Source organism: Thunnus thynnus, chromosome 18 (assembly GCF_963924715.1).
Source record: "Thunnus thynnus chromosome 18, fThuThy2.1, whole genome shotgun sequence".
Classification (NCBI taxonomy): Eukaryota; Metazoa; Chordata; class Actinopteri; order Scombriformes; family Scombridae; genus Thunnus; species Thunnus thynnus.
In genome coordinates, this window is record NC_089534.1 from 18,678,429 (window position 1) to 18,695,498 (window position 17,070).

General features: G+C 39.9%; 2 protein-coding genes across 6 annotated transcripts in view; one reads left to right on the forward strand and one right to left on the reverse strand.

Moving 5' to 3' along the window:
• Window positions 1-10,543, reverse strand: part of tulp4a (TUB like protein 4a) — a 29,247-nt gene extending 18,704 nt beyond the window's left edge. For 2 of the 5 annotated variants that reach the window (XM_067572936.1, XM_067572932.1), the window contains exons 1-2: window positions 10,467-10,543; window positions 8,228-9,212 (exon numbers count right to left, since the gene is read on the reverse strand). In XM_067572936.1, coding sequence (XP_067429037.1) covers window positions 8,228-8,479 — 252 coding nt within the window. In that variant the 5' untranslated portion in view covers window positions 8,480-9,212; window positions 10,467-10,543. Of the gene's footprint in view, window positions 1-8,227; window positions 9,213-9,365; window positions 10,348-10,414 lie in introns of those variants that run through there. The other 3 variants (XM_067572933.1, XM_067572935.1, XM_067572934.1) reach the window with 3 other exon arrangements.
• A 1,489-nt stretch (window positions 10,544-12,032) lies between these two features.
• mrps10 (mitochondrial ribosomal protein S10) lies at window positions 12,033-15,390 on the forward strand. Its single transcript, XM_067572937.1, has 7 exons — window positions 12,033-12,146; window positions 12,350-12,402; window positions 13,129-13,198; window positions 13,373-13,512; window positions 13,605-13,713; window positions 14,829-14,918; window positions 15,042-15,390. The coding sequence occupies exons 1-7, from the start codon at window positions 12,048-12,050 to the stop codon at window positions 15,117-15,119; spliced, it is 639 nt and encodes a 212-aa protein (XP_067429038.1). The 5' UTR covers window positions 12,033-12,047; the 3' UTR covers window positions 15,120-15,390.
• Window positions 15,391-17,070: the final 1,680 nt, after the last annotated feature.

Here is a 17,070-nt window from a genome sequence, read left to right on the forward strand (position 1 = left end):
CCAGATTTCCGATCCCTTTAATACTACTCTTTGGCCGGCGCTTGGCCATTGACAACTTCTGCCTGGGAAGTTGGCACCGTCTTCTATTCTGCGATTGTCTTACTGTTGCTAGGACTTACAGACTGGGAGCTGAGCTGACCCTAGCAACTTAACTGAAGAGACCAAATCAAATCAAGGGACAGCTTTGGGTTGCATTGGAGTCAGCAGAAGTGAGAGGACGCGGTGACCGTGCAGTGTCACAGTGGTGTAGTCGTGAGCACACGGGTCCATGGCAACACCCTGGCATGGAGGACTTTGGTTATGCAAAATAAATTAAGAATAAGCAGGTTTGGCTGGTAGAAAGGAAATCTGCATTGCAAAAGCATAGCTTAAGATTGCTTTGTTACATTTTTATGAACAGCTTGTTTTGTTTTTTTTGCTCACATCTACACACTGCGTGCAAGATGTAAATGAAATGCATGTACACCTGCTTTAAGTAAAGCAAGGATTCATATCCTAAATAAGCTCCGAAATTGTTTTACACATATAAAAAGATTAGTTTAGTTCAGTTAAGCTCAGTCTGTATTTTCCATCTTGGGAAACTTGCAGCAAGGCATTAAAACAAATAAAAAGAGACTTATCATCAGTAAAGCAGCATAAAATACACCAATTAGAAAAAGTAGCATATAATACCAGTTATGAAAAGACTATTTTCAACATATTGGCCACAAACTACCAGCTGTTAACGAAGCTGCTAGGATATCTTGACTAATGACACAACAATCATGGGAAAGTCAAGACCACCTGGCCAGCCAGCAGCAAGAAGGAAAGACTCTCCCCCTTTCGCTCCACAACCCCCTCTAACTCCTCGCATTCTGGATCTGACATGATATTAAATCAGACGCAAAACTCAATTAAAGAAAAGCGCTGCGCTGTGCTGACACAAAAGCAAGGAAGCCAGAATGGGCAGGGAGCGGGGCGGGGGAGTGATTTGCAGCGTGAGAGAAAGGGCGATAGGACGGGACATTCAGGGGAGGCAGAATCTGAAATGTTTACGAGTGGAGCAAGCATGTGATAAAATCTTAATCAATATTAATATCTGATAATAGCACATACAGGTTATTACTGAGTGTGATGTAAAGCTTGAGGAAAGTAGCAGCAGGCAAACTGTGTACTCTGAGTACTGGCCAGGTGGACACACTGACTGTGCAGTTAAATGACTGTATAACACTGTGTTGTTGTATAACAGTTGTTGCGTATGTGCCACACATGATGCAGAATTTACATTAGATTTAATGCCAAAAAGATTAATATAATAATAATTTAATGTAAATAGACCTACAAAGCGTGTAAGTAATTTTCATGTGTTGAACCGATGTCAATTAAGGTCTGGCAGCCCAGGTTTTACTATAAACCCCTGTGCACTTCTCAAATGGTGTACTCATAAAAAGAGCAAGCAAGTCATTTATAATAATGCTATGATGACTAATCATTTTTAGGGCCTGTTTTATAAAAACTCTAATGGTTTTATAACTGTTTCTTTCTGACGCAATAGACCGTGGGAAAGAATCATAGCATGCAAAAATATCTCTGTAGCATCGTGAGACAATAGCTTGTCAACAGTTTGCTAAGCTGTAAAGTTTTTGATATTGCTTGTGTGTTTCTGAACTGTATTTATTCACCCAAATGGGTTGAGCTGAATCAAAGGGGAAAGTTTGTGTTATGCAAATGCAGCACATCCCTGACACATAAAAAAACAAACATAAATTAACATACACAATACAAAAACACATACATAAGGAGTGTTTTGCATGCATTTTCATTCTTTGTCTTCCCAAACTGTTTGTCACATACATGTAGGTTGAAATAAGAAGTTTTTAACCTGCAAATGGCACGACTGTAAAACAAAGTGTATCCAAGTCTGCAGACATGTCTGTCTGATCCTTAACTGCAAACACCGCTCACAGCAAAAAGAACCGGTGCTGTACAGGCCACACGCTGTCTCCTATTAGAAAATTTCTAGCGAGCAGACAAGTACACCTGGATCTGAGGAAGCAGGCGAGCCTCAGTGTTATGCAACATGTCCTCTCCAAGGATGGATTAGCACAGTAAAGCCATTTCTACTAAGCACATTTACTGAAACCATTTTAATGCAGCGCAGGGGTCACATACTCTTCGATCCCGAGCAAGGTTTCTGATGTCGAGAGGTCAGATAAGGAGAGAGCAGTTGAAGGGTACTCGGGAGAAAAGTGTGTGAAGGCAGGGGAGGAAATCATGATAGAAGGAAGAGGATGATGGAAAGCTACAGTGCTGAGGAAGGAACCAAGAGGCCAATTTTATAAGTATCTGGGCACAGTTAGTCATGTAAGCTGAAGTGGGTGACATCGAGAGGACAGTATAGGGGGGGGGACACTGAGCCAGAAATGCAGCACAGACCATTAAAAGTGATGACTGAACTCCAGCGTTCCTCAGCTTGTATCGCAGGAAAAAAAATAATGCTGCATTCTGCTCATCTTGCAATCCATTATTATGGTGCCCATTAAGTCTGAACAGATGAGCCAGTTGCACTGCACCACAAGAAGTCATCCAGTATCCTCTTCCTCCTCCCTGCCCATTTAAAAGAGCTGTGCAGGTCTCAGATCAGTGCTGGTTCATGCACAGACCATCAACTGGCTATATAAAATGATTTATTTATGAACTTTTAACGCATGAAAATCTCACACAGCACGAGTGAAAAATAAGAGGCAGAGAGGGGGGAAAAAAAACAAAAAACATAGTGTTGGGGTTCATCTAAGAGAGTGACTCATTCTCTCTGATCTATCTCCATCAGCGGCATTAGCAGAAGAGTACACACACCCCATGAAGTTTGAAAGTCAAACATTTGCAGACAACAACCTGAAATTAGAGGCACATCAAAACCAAGTCACAACTTTTCAGCACTTTCTACTGAAAATGTGCAGCCGTAGCCACACTGATTTTATTAACCCAAAGTGCAAACAGGTATACCTTACTCCTCTGATCTTTATTTATATGTCAAATAAATTAGCGTTTCTCTACTTGCTCCAGAACTAGAACAAGGAACAATCAGGGAATATCTGATCAAATGAAAAAAATCAGTGCAGGGATCAGCATGTAGGCCACACAAGCCCAAAGAAGATGAGTTCAACCTACATTGTGAGGTGGTAAACAGGAGCTGGTGCCCTGGTGTCATTGTCTCTGTTGGATTAGGCTCTTAGACACTGTCCCCCTCTGCCCTCTCAAAGAGCCTAGATCTGGCCTCAAAGGGAAAACCAATAGGTGGGTCTCCTTGCCTTTGAGCAAGAATCCACCCATAAGACTCATGGGAGTAGCAGCGGGGTGTGTTTGAATGTGTGTTTTGAACTACCACGGGTGCATGACATGTTTCAGCAGTCGCACGCAATTCCTAATCCATCACTGACAGGAATCAATAAACACAATGACATTGTGCTGCGGAATTTATCAGGGAGCATATTTTTAGCAACCAAAGTAAAAATGTCCACCCTTGAGACTGTCACTTAATGTTCTATTTTCTCTTACAGTGTCCCATGCTCGAGAAATAAGAGTCAAACCGTTCTTTTGGGCTGCAAGCAACTACTACTTACTTTAGCAAGCTCACAACTTGGAGCTGATAATGTTGCAGCAATAAGGAGGTTAATGCTTTGATCATACCTCGGTCAGTATGTACAGTAAATCAGTTGTGTTGCTGCAAACTGTGTGCAGAGATGTTGAAAAATGCTAAGAAAAGTGTATTTTTTTGGTCCAATTTTCAAAATGAACACTAATATATTCAGATTTTTTAAATAAATAATGGAATTAATGATTATACATGAGTTGAAAACTAAAAGAAGACAACGCAACTACTTCCCTGCAACACAGTTGATCTGTAATTGGATGGTACCAGAGTAGCATCTATTTTTTGCATGAAATAAAAGCACTTTTCCATCACATGTATGTACGATTCTACCATAAGACAAATAGCACAACTAGCAGATGACAGGATTCTGACAGACAATCTGCCCAAAACCTGAGCTGCGGCCAACATTTCCCTTGTCAACATGCTGACAGTCATTGTCAAGCTTGTCTCGGATATTCAGCCCTCATGGAGAACAAATGGACTCCTGGTGACTAGCTGCTCACTCTGTTCAGCATCTGAACGCATTGTAATGAAAAAAAAAATGGAAAAAAAACAAAAAAGCACCAGATTGTCAAAAGAGGCGTTGATCTATTCTGATGCACGTCCCAGAGGGATTATTCTGCAGCATCAGAAGTACAGTCCCATAAAAAGATGTAAAACATATTGCTTTCATCTATTTTCAAATTTTATTTAAGTGTGGTGCAACTGACACGTCTACTGCGAAAGGTCAGCAGCTCTGTTTAAATATAAAAATAGTATTAGGACATTTGACGCCAAATTTCATTCCATTAGAACTTTTTTTTTTTTTTACTTGTCTGGCTGATTTATTTTTAGTTACTCTGCTGTATCACAAAGCTGTCATGTAAAACAGCCATAATACACAACTCAGAGAAACATCAACAATCTGATTAGTTAGAATAAGTTTAATTCAATAACAATTAAAAATACAGATCATTCAGACTAATTTCAGCTGCTAAATCACAATGACTTGAACTATAAGCACAGTTAAACCATACTCCTATTCACAATATGAAATGTACCAGTAATAGGCCTTCACCTGCATTATAAAAGGCTCACCTCAATGTATTTATATGTGCTTGCACAAAAGTACATCATGATTATGTTTATCGATATTCTACTACTGAATATTGTGACTTAAAAATGTAACAGAGGTCTGAGGATTTCTGCTAAGCAACCAAGCCTCATGAAGAAAAAACCCACAAAGCACACACAGAATATAAAGTAGTGTGCTCCTGACACACACTGTGGGAGACAGAACAAAAGGAGCAAGGCTCCACATGCATACACCTTGCTCCCTTTGAAGCTGTTACCTTGTAATTATCTCTCACCCTGGCTGAAGGGGAATTAGACACAGAGGAGGAGGAGGATGAACCTTCATCTGGGATGTACTACAGGCCTGGGAAAACCTTTTCATTATCTGAAGAAGATCATGAGGGCCTTCAGAATAGGTGCTACAGGTGAGCTTCACTGGCACATAAGATGCCTTTGGGGGATGCTTTTATAAAGTATCAACTAGGGCCGTGAGTGGCAACCCTTTTTTTTCATGTGTGGACTCAAAAGTAAAACAAACCCCTAATCCAGGCAGGGGCAGCTCCTCATACTATGGGAATACAGTCCGCTCCCTGTCTGCCCTGTTCTTAACAGATGTCTGACAGCTTAAGAACCGCCCTTTAATTTACTACATTGCCCATATTGGGCCAAGTCCAAAAGATACATCCATTCAGACGCTCACTTACATTAGAATGATCTCAGGACACTTGGGGTCTATACATCAACAGGAATGATGGCCAAACTTCAGGATATTGGTGTGAGTATTGATCTTGGCAGGACTGAACTCCTTCAGGATGACTTCATGTTGCATTTTTTGTGTGTGTGTGTGTGTGTGTGCTCATTCATATCATGACTCGAGCTAATTTACGTGAAAGGACACCCGTCACCGGCGACGACAAGTGTTCAATGACAGTGCTGACGTTTAAAGGACGGGACTGTCAGGGGACGCGACTGCTTTTTTACTGCTGAGCGAGCAGCTTTCGAAGACGAGGAAAGGTTACCCACATGCGTTGACGTAACTCTTTCAAATAAGTTTAAAACCAAAATAATGTTGGTGTGAGGAGAGTTTTTAAAATATATCCAATACCCAGACAGGACTAGAGACTGTATTATATACCAAGCTCCATGGTGTCAGACTGTATACTGCAAACTGCTTTCTCTCCTCTCCTCATAAGAACTGGGATGGAAAATGACGCAAGTGAGTGAACAGATCTGTCATAACTTGACAGAATTCATTAGGCGGTGTGATTTCCACCACTGTCAGACACCCCAAATTATGCATAGGGTGGACGAGTGATGGATTTCACATTTCCGAAAGCATTTATTTATTGCTTTATATCAAATCTGGAGAGGACATTACTACTTTTATGACTGGTCCACAGATAAGGGGGCAGTGGAGAAATGTGCATTTTTCTCCTATAGCCTCCGTAATAATTATAGAAATTTATCTAAAAAACGTCAAAATTGTTTAACATCCAACATCTAAATTATGGAGGCAATTGAATGGTGCAATGTTTAACTTTGAGAACACAGCAAAGTGAGGCAGGCCAGTGTGAGCTTCAATCCAAGTCCATACAAAAATTAAAACATGCTGCACACCTCTCCTGCATAACACCGTGCTTTATTTACCAAACCCTGATGATGAAGATGACAGTTTGACATTCAAAAACATTGGGTGAATAAAGCGTGATGAACTGGAGAAGAGGTGCAGAATGTATTTTAATTTTTAATGGACTTGCAATTGAATAGTGAACAAAAACGAGCAAAATATAAAATATTACATTTTCAGAAAAAGTATAAGCTGTCGAGTTATGTTTGAATCATTGGAGGAACATCTGTTGCAACAAAGATGATGCAACAAACACCAATATCATACAACTTCCATCAAAGTGATACTGGTAACTTTAACACACAACAGTATGTGTGTCATAGAGAAGCTGCTAAATAGGTGGATAAAGTCACATATATATATATATATATATATATATATATATATATATATATATATATATATATATATATATATATATATGAAAAAGGTGTGTAAATCAGAGTTGTGTACTGTGTGTAACCTCCTCCACACTGCATACACCACAACAACAAAAGGGAGAATTCAGTACTTGGATCACATTCAAGTGGGCAGAGTTAAATGACATTTCTGCTGTGCTTCAGTCACTCTCTGTAGGGATTCATCCACTCTCCCCTCAGCTGCCTCATGGAATGCTGACACAGCACCTTGCTCCATCTGACCAGCAACAGCTACACCCACTAAAAGAGAAAATGCAACCTGTGTGCAATCTCCACTTGTGCCAGCAATGCTATATACTGACAGAAATATTCATACACACAGAGGGCAACAGACCCGCATGTCTTTCCGATAACAAATTAAATGGCCTTGATGCACTGGTGGGAAACTTTGGAGGGCAATACCATGGTGAGAGATAAGAGCAATGCCAGGGAGTGGAGCGCTGCAATGTTTTGACTAGGAACAGCAGGGTGACCTAATGCAGGGATGACAACCCACTATGAGCTGTGGTGGACTGAGATAATACAGGTTTTGCCTCCAACCAAACACTACAGAAAGTGATTTCACCTATGACATCCCCTGTTCTGGTTAGAAATGTGTAACAATCAGTGAAAGCACCTGCTGTGGTGATCGGCTGGAAGCTTAAACTCAACACTCTCCGCCCGCTAGGATCTGACACGCCTAAACTATAGAGAAACATCTTTTTACAGAGCAAGATGCTGTATCTGTTGGCAAACACCTGCTCTAAATGAGTGTAAATGCTCACAGCATCAAGGACACTGTTCTGCATCTGACCAGCCAGGAAATGGACAAGAAAACCGCTAAGGCTGTGCTCTTCCATTATATTTATGTGAACCCAGATTACTACCGGTAATAACAAAATAATGATTTGCAATCACTTGCATCCTATATGTAAAGGATTGAGGAGGTTTGAGAACCCTGTTTGAAGGGGATCGATGGGATCAATAATCTCTCATCATAAGAATAAATTGAAGAAAATTATGTTTTGTTGCTGTGAGGTGTAGAGGAGGATTTTTTAAAATTTAGAATAAGGGTAGAGGTGTAAATGAACTAATTAAAAAGTGGTTGACTATTTTATTTCTGCAAAGCTTTGTAATGTATAGTTTTATATCTTTAATAGATTATACATAAGAAATTTAGCTTTTGTTTATTGAAAAATTATTAAGAGTATGGGGAGCAGAGGAGAGGATGTATTTATAGACACACTTATGCATCAGTTAATCAAGAAATGAATCAGAAGAATCAAACCCTTGAAAAAAATCATTATAACTTTCAAGAGCATCACTGAATTGGACAAGTACTGGTTGTTATGACATACTAATATTGGCATAATCATCGTCAGGATGTCACACTCTTTCAGATGTTTTTGTTTTTCATTTTTTTACCTTTATTTGATGGTCAAAAGTGCACAGAGACAGGAAACGTGGTAGAGGGGTATGTCATGAAACAAAAAAACAAAACAAAAACAATCCTACCTCGCTGTTGTGTCCTCTTAGGTTGAAGTTGACTCTCTGCGGGGTGGGTCGGTCCCGTCTGCAGTGGCTGGACGTGAACGTGACCCCGACAACTCCTCGGCCGTTCCCGGTAGCGAGCCAGCCCTCCTCGTAGTAGCGCTTCCTGCACACCGGCTTCTCCTTCTCGCTCTTGGGCACCCGGCCTTTCCAGGACAGGCACATGATGTTGGAGTCGCTGCAGAGGACCGGGCCATGCTCCACGGCGGCGAACATCCCTGCGGCTCTCTACGCCCTCCGTGGATGAAAAAACTACCCGGAGGGGAGGTCGGAGTTCCTTCGGGGAGTGGGGGTGGAGGGGGGGTCGGTACCGTTACGAGCGCCGCTCCTCCGCTGAGGTTACAGGTGCGATGTCGGATGTGAGACAGCGACAACGGTGCATAGTACTTGCGATTTCCCTCGGCTATCTTGGTGATTTGCAACTTATTAAAAGGTGATCAGTGAAAACTTCTCTAAAAGCACAAATGAGGTCACAAAACTGGGGACTTGAGCATTGCTAGATTGAAGATATATAGCTGCATACACAACAAAAGGCACTCTTTGAAGTCATTTTGATGTATTTGACCAGTGAGCTGCCTTGTTGATGCTGTCTCAATGACAAGGCAACAGATGAGAGTACCAGAAAATGATTTAGAAACCCACTGTGGCCAGACTCATGTCAGCTGATCACGAACAAACATCCACGGGGAGGGAAAACAGTATCTTGTAAACTCATAAACTGGCAATCCATTCAACACGTCCCCAGTGCTTTCTAGTCGATGTTGAGTAACGTTTCTGTCCAGTTCAGTGTGTCATTTCATGGGCACCGCGTCCTCCTCATACGATCCCGGCTGTGAGTGGTGAGAGGAGGAGCAGGGACTCCTCTCCATCAGCTTTCAGCCCGCAGGAGAGGCGCTTCCCCCGGTAACGTCATCACGTCAACCCGCCTCGGGTATCCCATGGAGGACTGCTGGGTGAGCCAGAGAAAAAAAAGGTTGTCAACACACAGACGCTGTAGCTTTTAAATAAACAAGTGTTAAATATAAATAATGACTGTTTTATAAAGCGGACAAACTGACGGCGTCGCGGTAAGCAGCCGGTTAAAAACGCTAAGAGCACTCACCTGCCGCCTACAGCCGTTAATTTAAATATTCATGAGCTGGCCTAAAATTACCTCACTTTTACCGTTAACTTACTTACGTCTCCCTGAGCAACCACTTTATAGTCCGAGGACTATCCTGCTCAGCGGAAGGATATTTAACTAATTGCTGAATTATTTAAAAGAGCCATGTATCATTTTAGCTCCAGTGTTGTAACAACGCTGCCTCTCGCGGCTAAACGGTTAAACAAACTGTTAAAAAAAAGAAAAAAAGATGAAAACAGGAGGGGTAAACAACAAAACACTGTAATAAACGAAGGGAGATAAAGAAAAAATAGATCTACAGAGGAGACAAGACATACAGAGCGGTGGGCAGTTACGGACGTTAAGATTCGCGAGGCTTTTAACGGTCATCTACCAAAAACATAAAATGACACCCGATAGACGGCTGCTGTATGAGAATATTATCGACATTTGTATCAGGTCAGTTGTCATTATGAGAAAATATCGTATCCACACCAATCCCAATAAGACTAAATTATAGGTAACAGTTAAAGAGTGTCCCAAAATACCTCCAGCAAAAGAAATACAGTAAAATATGACTTACACACACACCGTGATACTAACGTTATTAACTAACAGCCGAATACCCGCTCCAAACACCCATCACCGTCATGCCGACTAGCTTTACAGCTAGCTGGACCCTGTTGGATGTTGGATCAAGACAGAGCTCCGTGGGCTCCACAGATCAAAACATGTCAGCAGCGGGATTCATCTTTCCCCGTCACAAGTTTGTCTTCTTTGTGGGGTTAATCTAGACGTGATGCTCGGCGACGCGGCAAACCTAAACGTCGGCTGTCTGTTATCTCCTCCACAAAGAGGTAGCTCACCGGCTAACGTTAGCTGAAGCTGAGCCACCATCAGCGGATACTGGCTCCGTCCATCCGCCGCTGGCACTCGTCGTTAACGGGCTATGGCTAACACGTTAGCCGGTTGTTTATCCTAAGGATTTTTTTTATACTCGCGGTGTAGCTATTCGTAACAGCTATATATCGGTGGCGTAGTGGACAAACCTGCCGTCACCATAACCGGGGAAACATCAGTGGCCAGTGGAGAGCTGCTTACCTCGGCTGTGTGCTGCTGCTTCTGCCCGCAGCCTGCTACTGTACACTGGCAGGGCCCGACAGCTGGATCACGTGACACACACGTGATTTACACCAATTAAATTAATCTGTACTGTTTTAACTTTAATCTAATCTTCTTTCAAATAAGAATGAAAAAGATATACCATTGTTAAATCACCATTATTCTCTCAATAAAGCTTTATAAACAGAAAAAAGTTCACATTAATAGTTGTTAGTGTTTAGTTCTCTCACTATCCAACTGGAAACATTTGAGTTTCTAAAGTTGGTGATCTGTCTCCAAATATATAATACATGCAGTGGTGGAAGAACAAGAAGTAAATCCTTTACTTAAAAGTAGCACAACAATTACATAAATACCCACTGCCATCAGACTGTACAACAAGAACTGTGACAACAGGATAAAACAGCTGTGAAGGAGTACCACCATCTCCATCCCACCCTACACACTCCTCTATCCTATGGATATCTACAGTATGTATATATGTATGTATATACAGTACATATATACTGCATGTAGGTAACACTACTGCATATTTAGTTTATTTTGCATTCATTCCTAGCTACATCCACCAGAACCATTAATTCTGCACATGTTTTGCACAACTTTTCTGTTTTTATAAACCCACAAGTCAGTCATGTAGCCTAGTATTGTAATGTGTATAATGTTGTACATAGATTAAATTCCATTTACTTGACTTTTTATTTTGTTGTGTTTATTGTTCCTAGTTCTTCTCTGTTAACTTGTTTCCTGCACTGCTGTAATGTGAATTTACCCTCTGGAGATCAATTAAGTATTATTATTGTTTGGAGTAGAGAGGGATGACTAATGTTTAGGGAGTACCATATCTATACCAGCAAATCAAACCTTCTATATTCAATGACACTTTTAATATCTACTTGTATGACCTGAAATCTTGTGAGAATTTGAAGCCCATAAAAATTGTATTTTAGGTTGAAACATACAAAATAGCTATTGACCAGGAATGTACAAATGTACATAGTGTAAACAGTATATGCAGTGTGCGATTAATTAATCAATTAATAATCATCATCATCATCATAATCATAATAATACGTATAATAATGCAAGTAAATGTAACACACCATGTTAGATCTAAAATCACAGATGTGCAAGTATAAGATTATGAGGTTTTATGTTATCATTTACTTACTGTCTTCCTATTTCTTTAATATTTCTGTGCTTTGATGTCTCATTGGGTGTAAATTCTATTCTCCCAATAAATCCTTATGAATAAAACTTCACATTAATAGTTGTTAGTGTTTTAACTTCACCTTTGAAATGAGGACGAAAAATTATTTCACTACCCAACTGGAAACAGTTCAGCTTTTAAAGTTGATAATCTGCCCACAGATATATAATGTCATATAAGATAGACAAATATATAATATATAAGGAAGAAAGTCTGTTGGCCCATCTCGCCACCAGTGGCTCATCCAGCTGTGCCATCTTGTCTCCACAGCTGGCAGGATTTGAACCAACAGCTCACTGCTACAGTAGTAGTTCACCCTCCAGGACAAACGAGGGCAGCATTGAGAAAACATGTTTTCCTTTAGTGCCTCTAAAAACATGGCGTCTCCCGTGGTGTTTGGACGTGAAGCGCTCTGTCTGGCAAGGATACTGACAGGAATATCACATTTGGTAAAGTTAATAACAATTTTTAAACGTTGCACTACATCTGCGAATAACTAACTAAAGTGACAGTGTTTCAGGATAGGAAAACTGAATGTAGGATGTCCGAAAATCTCACAATTTGGCCGCTGGTAGCAGTTAGAGCATGGGGGTTAACTTATACAATAAATGTCATTACTAACTGTCTAATGATATGAGTCTGTTGTTTGCAGGGACCGAGAGCTTTGGGCGCCTGTCCAGGTCACAAGAAATGTAATATAATCCGGTAGGTAGCAGGTTTTTTTCTTCTCTGCTCGTTTGAAGTCTCTTTAGTTTATTAATAACTAACAAACACAAGGATACACCACCTTAAAGCTGCGTTTATACTCTGGTTTATCAACGAGCCAGCAGTCATCATTACAACCTGTTGTGGTTTCCAGTTGTGTGAATCAAATGTGTTATTTTCTCAGTTAAACTGCCAAAAAGGGTCTAAACAGTGTTACACTAGTTTATTAAAAAATAGATACATTTTTAGAGCATTTATTAAAATTAATTGTAATGGGCTTTACTGCAAGTGAAAAGAGAAATATGAAACAAAATTAAACTGTTTAATTAAACTAATTAAGTGAAAAATATAAAGGAGAAAAGTCAAATCGTTGTATATTGCTGATCAGAATAGTATTTGATGAATATACAGAAGGAGATGTTTACATTTGTAAAAGTGCAAAAGACTTCATCATAAATCTGAGATGTAGAGAAACAGTGATTCTTTGGCTCTATCTAGGATTTAAATATTGGTATATGAACTTTATGAAAAAATCCTACAATCTGCTCTGAGACTCCTAACACAAGAGTGCTGTGAACTCTTTGCTTCAGTCAACATTATGATGCTTTCTTCACAATGTGACGCATTGTGTTTGCATTTCTGACAGTCAGAGGCATTCATACTAAACTGTGCATTTTGAGGTGTATTTCAATATGCCAGCAAAGATTCACTGCTCTGTTTCTGCAGGTCTCGTCTCCTGTTGACACCAAGTACCTCCTTCCACACAGCAACAGTGTTTTCATCAACACCTTCACCAGTAAGTTTATCACTACAATAATGTTATTCATCTCAGACTGACTATTGAAATGTATGTGTCTTGATCAGATTTACCTTACTCTAAAGTCTCAGTTTGCACCAGGAAGTCATTAAATGGCAGCTGTTTTAGTTTCAAGTCTGTCAATAAAGTATTTGTACTGTGTTTTGCTTTCAGATCACTGTCACAGAAGAGCCTGACACGCTGTTTCAGAAGGTGTCAGTGCTGGTCAAAGGTCATGACAGGGCCGTCTTGGACAGCTATGAGTTCTTTGCCACCTTGGCAGCTAAGGAGCTGGACATCAACATCGGCAAAGTGTGAGTTTTAGTTGAGTTAAGCAGCAGAAACAGCCATTTATGATAGTATATCCTTCTTGCTGACATGAATTGATCTTTTTCCTCTGCTACAGCTTTGAACCTGCCAAGGAGATGGAGAGGTTGACGCTCTTAAAGTCAGTCCACATCTTCAAGAACCACAGGGTCCAGTATGAAATGAGGACACACTACCGGTGCATTGAGGTGAGCAGCTTGACCTCAGCTAGAACTCTCATTAGTGTAATTAGTCACTGACGGAATAAAATCTTTAAAAAAAAAAGAGACCTTCAAAGTGATGAGGTTTTATTGAAATGAGACATTGTACTGTACTTGCAACTTAAAGCCTCTACAGACCCTCATTTGCCTGATTAGACCTCTGTGTAAGGATATGTGGAAAAACACAAGCATTAATGATGGCTCTCACACTCTGTAAGTGTCCCAGTGGTGTTTTCCATTAAGCTATCATGGCTTCCTCATGTCTGAGCTCTCCCAGCAGGGATGCGAGAGAGAGAAATGCAAATGGAACATAAGAAAATAAAAACCTTTTGGCTTATGAATTGTTTTTGATGAATAATCACAGAGCTGCCAATAGACCCTTTTCATGGCAGACATTTTGATTTGTCAAAGCAGGAAAAGCACAGGTGTAAAATAACATTACCATCCAGACCAGACCTGAACCCGGCTCTTCTAAATGGAATACAGCCATTTTTATTTTGTTATCAAATCCACCAGTGCTTTTCCTGCTTTGACCAGTGCCGTGAAAAGGGCCTGATAGTGCTGTTATTACTCTTATGGTTTTCCTAATCTATAGTATTACTATGATGCAATATTATTACAGTAACGCTGTTTCCACAACAGCCCGACTAGTCCTTTTACAGTCCCATCAGATCAGCTGTCCAATCAATAAACATGCCGATAGAAGGGATGTTGCTGTCCTGTAAAAAGAAAAACGTCTGTATAGGATACATCTGTGATTCTTCGCTCAAAGCTCCTCTGAGACACATTTAAGGGATTTGAACATCCTCTGTGATGGCGGCCCTCGATCAATTTCTAGTTGAAGGGCTGAAGGAGGGGAGGAAGCATAAATAGCAGTGTGCTCAATACCTGGACCCAGAAACAAAGCAGCTAAATGGAACTCAGCCATCATTCATTTTATAATTTACACCTGTGCTTTTCTTACTGTGATATAATGTCTGAAAATGTATTCTGTGAAAAAGGCTATTAGGCAGCCCAATTGCATTAAAAGGTTATATCTATTATTTAAGCCTCACACAAGAGTTTCATCATTTTAAGATTTCACTTTTTTTTTTTCCTTGTAGCTGTCTCATATAACAGGCTCCACAGCGAAGGTGTACCTTGAATACATCCAGAGGAACCTCCCTGAAGGTGTAGCCATGGAGGTGACAAAGGTGAGGTGCTACAGAGTCAGTCGTACACCAGTAACAATCCCTCCTGCTCTGGCTAATTGCACACTAGAGAGGTTTTAGGCCACAAATGAAATTATTTTGTTTCCTTTTCTTTGTTGTTATCAGACTGCCATGGAGAAGATCCCAGATCACATTAGTGAACCCATGAGTGACAACCTCACCGACGACAAGCCCAGCCAGTGAAACAAGTCTCTTCTCAGACATCAATGAATATGTTGACATTAAGAAAGTGACACAGAGGTGACATGAGCTCGTCATGGACTTCTGAACTGTTCAAGTCATCAGAGACATTATCATCAATATAAAGTTGAACAGCACAGTAAAAGGTCCACTTCAACGACAGCATTCCTTGTGTCAACTCATAACTGTCTTTCTTCATTTCCTAGTTGTGTGTTTTTCTTTTCTGTGGATTCAGTTGTTTTTTGCCCAATAAATTAACAAACTCTGCATTTAATGACAACTTTTACTCAACTTTTTGTCCTGCAAAGTCAGAATTGTGCCATATTGGACTGTGGTTGTGTATGATGATGTACTGTAGAACACAAGACAAGCACACGACATTTCTTTTTTTTTGCATTTATTGAATAATTAGAATACAAGATTTTTTAAAGCAAAATATAAGCTGCAGAATTTAACATTCATCTTAACAGTGAAGGCAACATAGATTACTTATTCTGAGTGAGTGACTTCCTGTTTCCTGCTTTGAGTCCCTGTATTTCATCATCATAGACACTTTTCTCCGTTGCTCTATTTAAAGACTGTTGAGGACAGACCCTCCCCCTCCCCTCTCTTCCTGAATTAAAAGGAGTTTTAATGCAGAGATGACACTCGGGCATAAATCATGTTTAAGTATAGTGCTTCATCTCCACAAAGGAAGGAACGGGTAAAAAGCTTCAACCTATGTCGCTGACCACATTTGCAGCGATATAAAACATCATTCTCAACCCTTCCTCACCGTCAGATAAAGGTAGTGGCAGGCACGGTTGCTGATTGTAAATATTCATGGTTCAAACCAGTGACCTCATTAATGAAATAATCTTTCAATTAAAATATACCTTCAGGAATGATGTAAGTAGAAACGGTGGTCAGACTGGAATTTATATTTAACAAATTACCTCTCTCTTAACTATTTCTACCCCTGACTGGTATTGTTAGGGTAATAAAGGGTTGAAATGTGTATCCTATTAGCCTGAAGTAAACTGTGCACTCCTCCAAACTATTTCTCTAGTTAAAGGCACAGGGAATTAACAGCCAGCCCAACTCTTTAAGTAAGACGAATGCTATGATAGTAATTGTGTGCCTTATCTGGAAAACAATATTCTAATCATGGTTGCTTTTATATTAATGGATCCAAGACTTCGACCCTGCATAAGAAATATGGTGCATTTCATATTCAGAGATGAGTGCAAAAAATCTCTTTGTTTGTTGGAGAAACCAGTCCTCCTTTTCTGTTCCCTGCTGAACTATAAGACTATAAAGTTCTCTTACAAGTTAATTTGGCTCATACTGTTCTATAAAATACACCTACACTTCTTCAAATTAGCTTATAGAAGAATTTTATTCAGTATTATTATTAACCATGTAAGTGAGTAACGTGAGTATACTAAACATCTTAACAAATCTATTGGTATAAATTGAATTTTACTGCAAGGGCAGTGATCACTATTATGCCGATAAAGCTATTTGAATTTGAATTATTGTTTTTTTATGTTTAAAATTTTTAATTAATTAGATTTGGACTGATTCCATCCATCACCTATTAAACTGCTGGTTGGTGTGTTTAATGACAACTGATGGAAAAAAAACAAACTGTTGCTTATGTACATTAAAAATAGAATAATTGTTTGGAAACAAGGATAACTGTGGTGATACATTGTGAGTTAATGTTCACCAGCAGAAACAAACAGTGTCATCGTACTGCTATAGATGTTAGGTTGGGTTTTTGGACTTTCCTGTTTCCACTGACCAAAGATGGACACTATTAACTCCTGGCAGCTAAGATATTATCCAATAAGCTCAGCTCTGCCAAGAGGCCAACATATATTTTGTTGTGGTAGGAAAAGTTCAGCTACAGGTTACTACTACCATTAATGATGGTTCTGCTCTATTCAGGTGGAAGTCAGCCATAATTTTT

Excerpts from the sequence above, each read along its gene's own strand:
- mrps10 (XM_067572937.1), top strand. The coding sequence starts at position 12,048 with ATGTTTTCCTTTAGTGCCTCTAAAAACATGGCGTCTCCCGTGGTGTTT. Across the intron at positions 12,403-13,128 it reads AAGAAATGTAATATAATCCG|GTCTCGTCTCCTGTTGACAC; the intron begins GTAGGTAGCAGG and ends CTGTTTCTGCAG. Across the intron at positions 14,919-15,041 it reads TAGCCATGGAGGTGACAAAG|ACTGCCATGGAGAAGATCCC; the intron begins GTGAGGTGCTAC and ends TGTTGTTATCAG.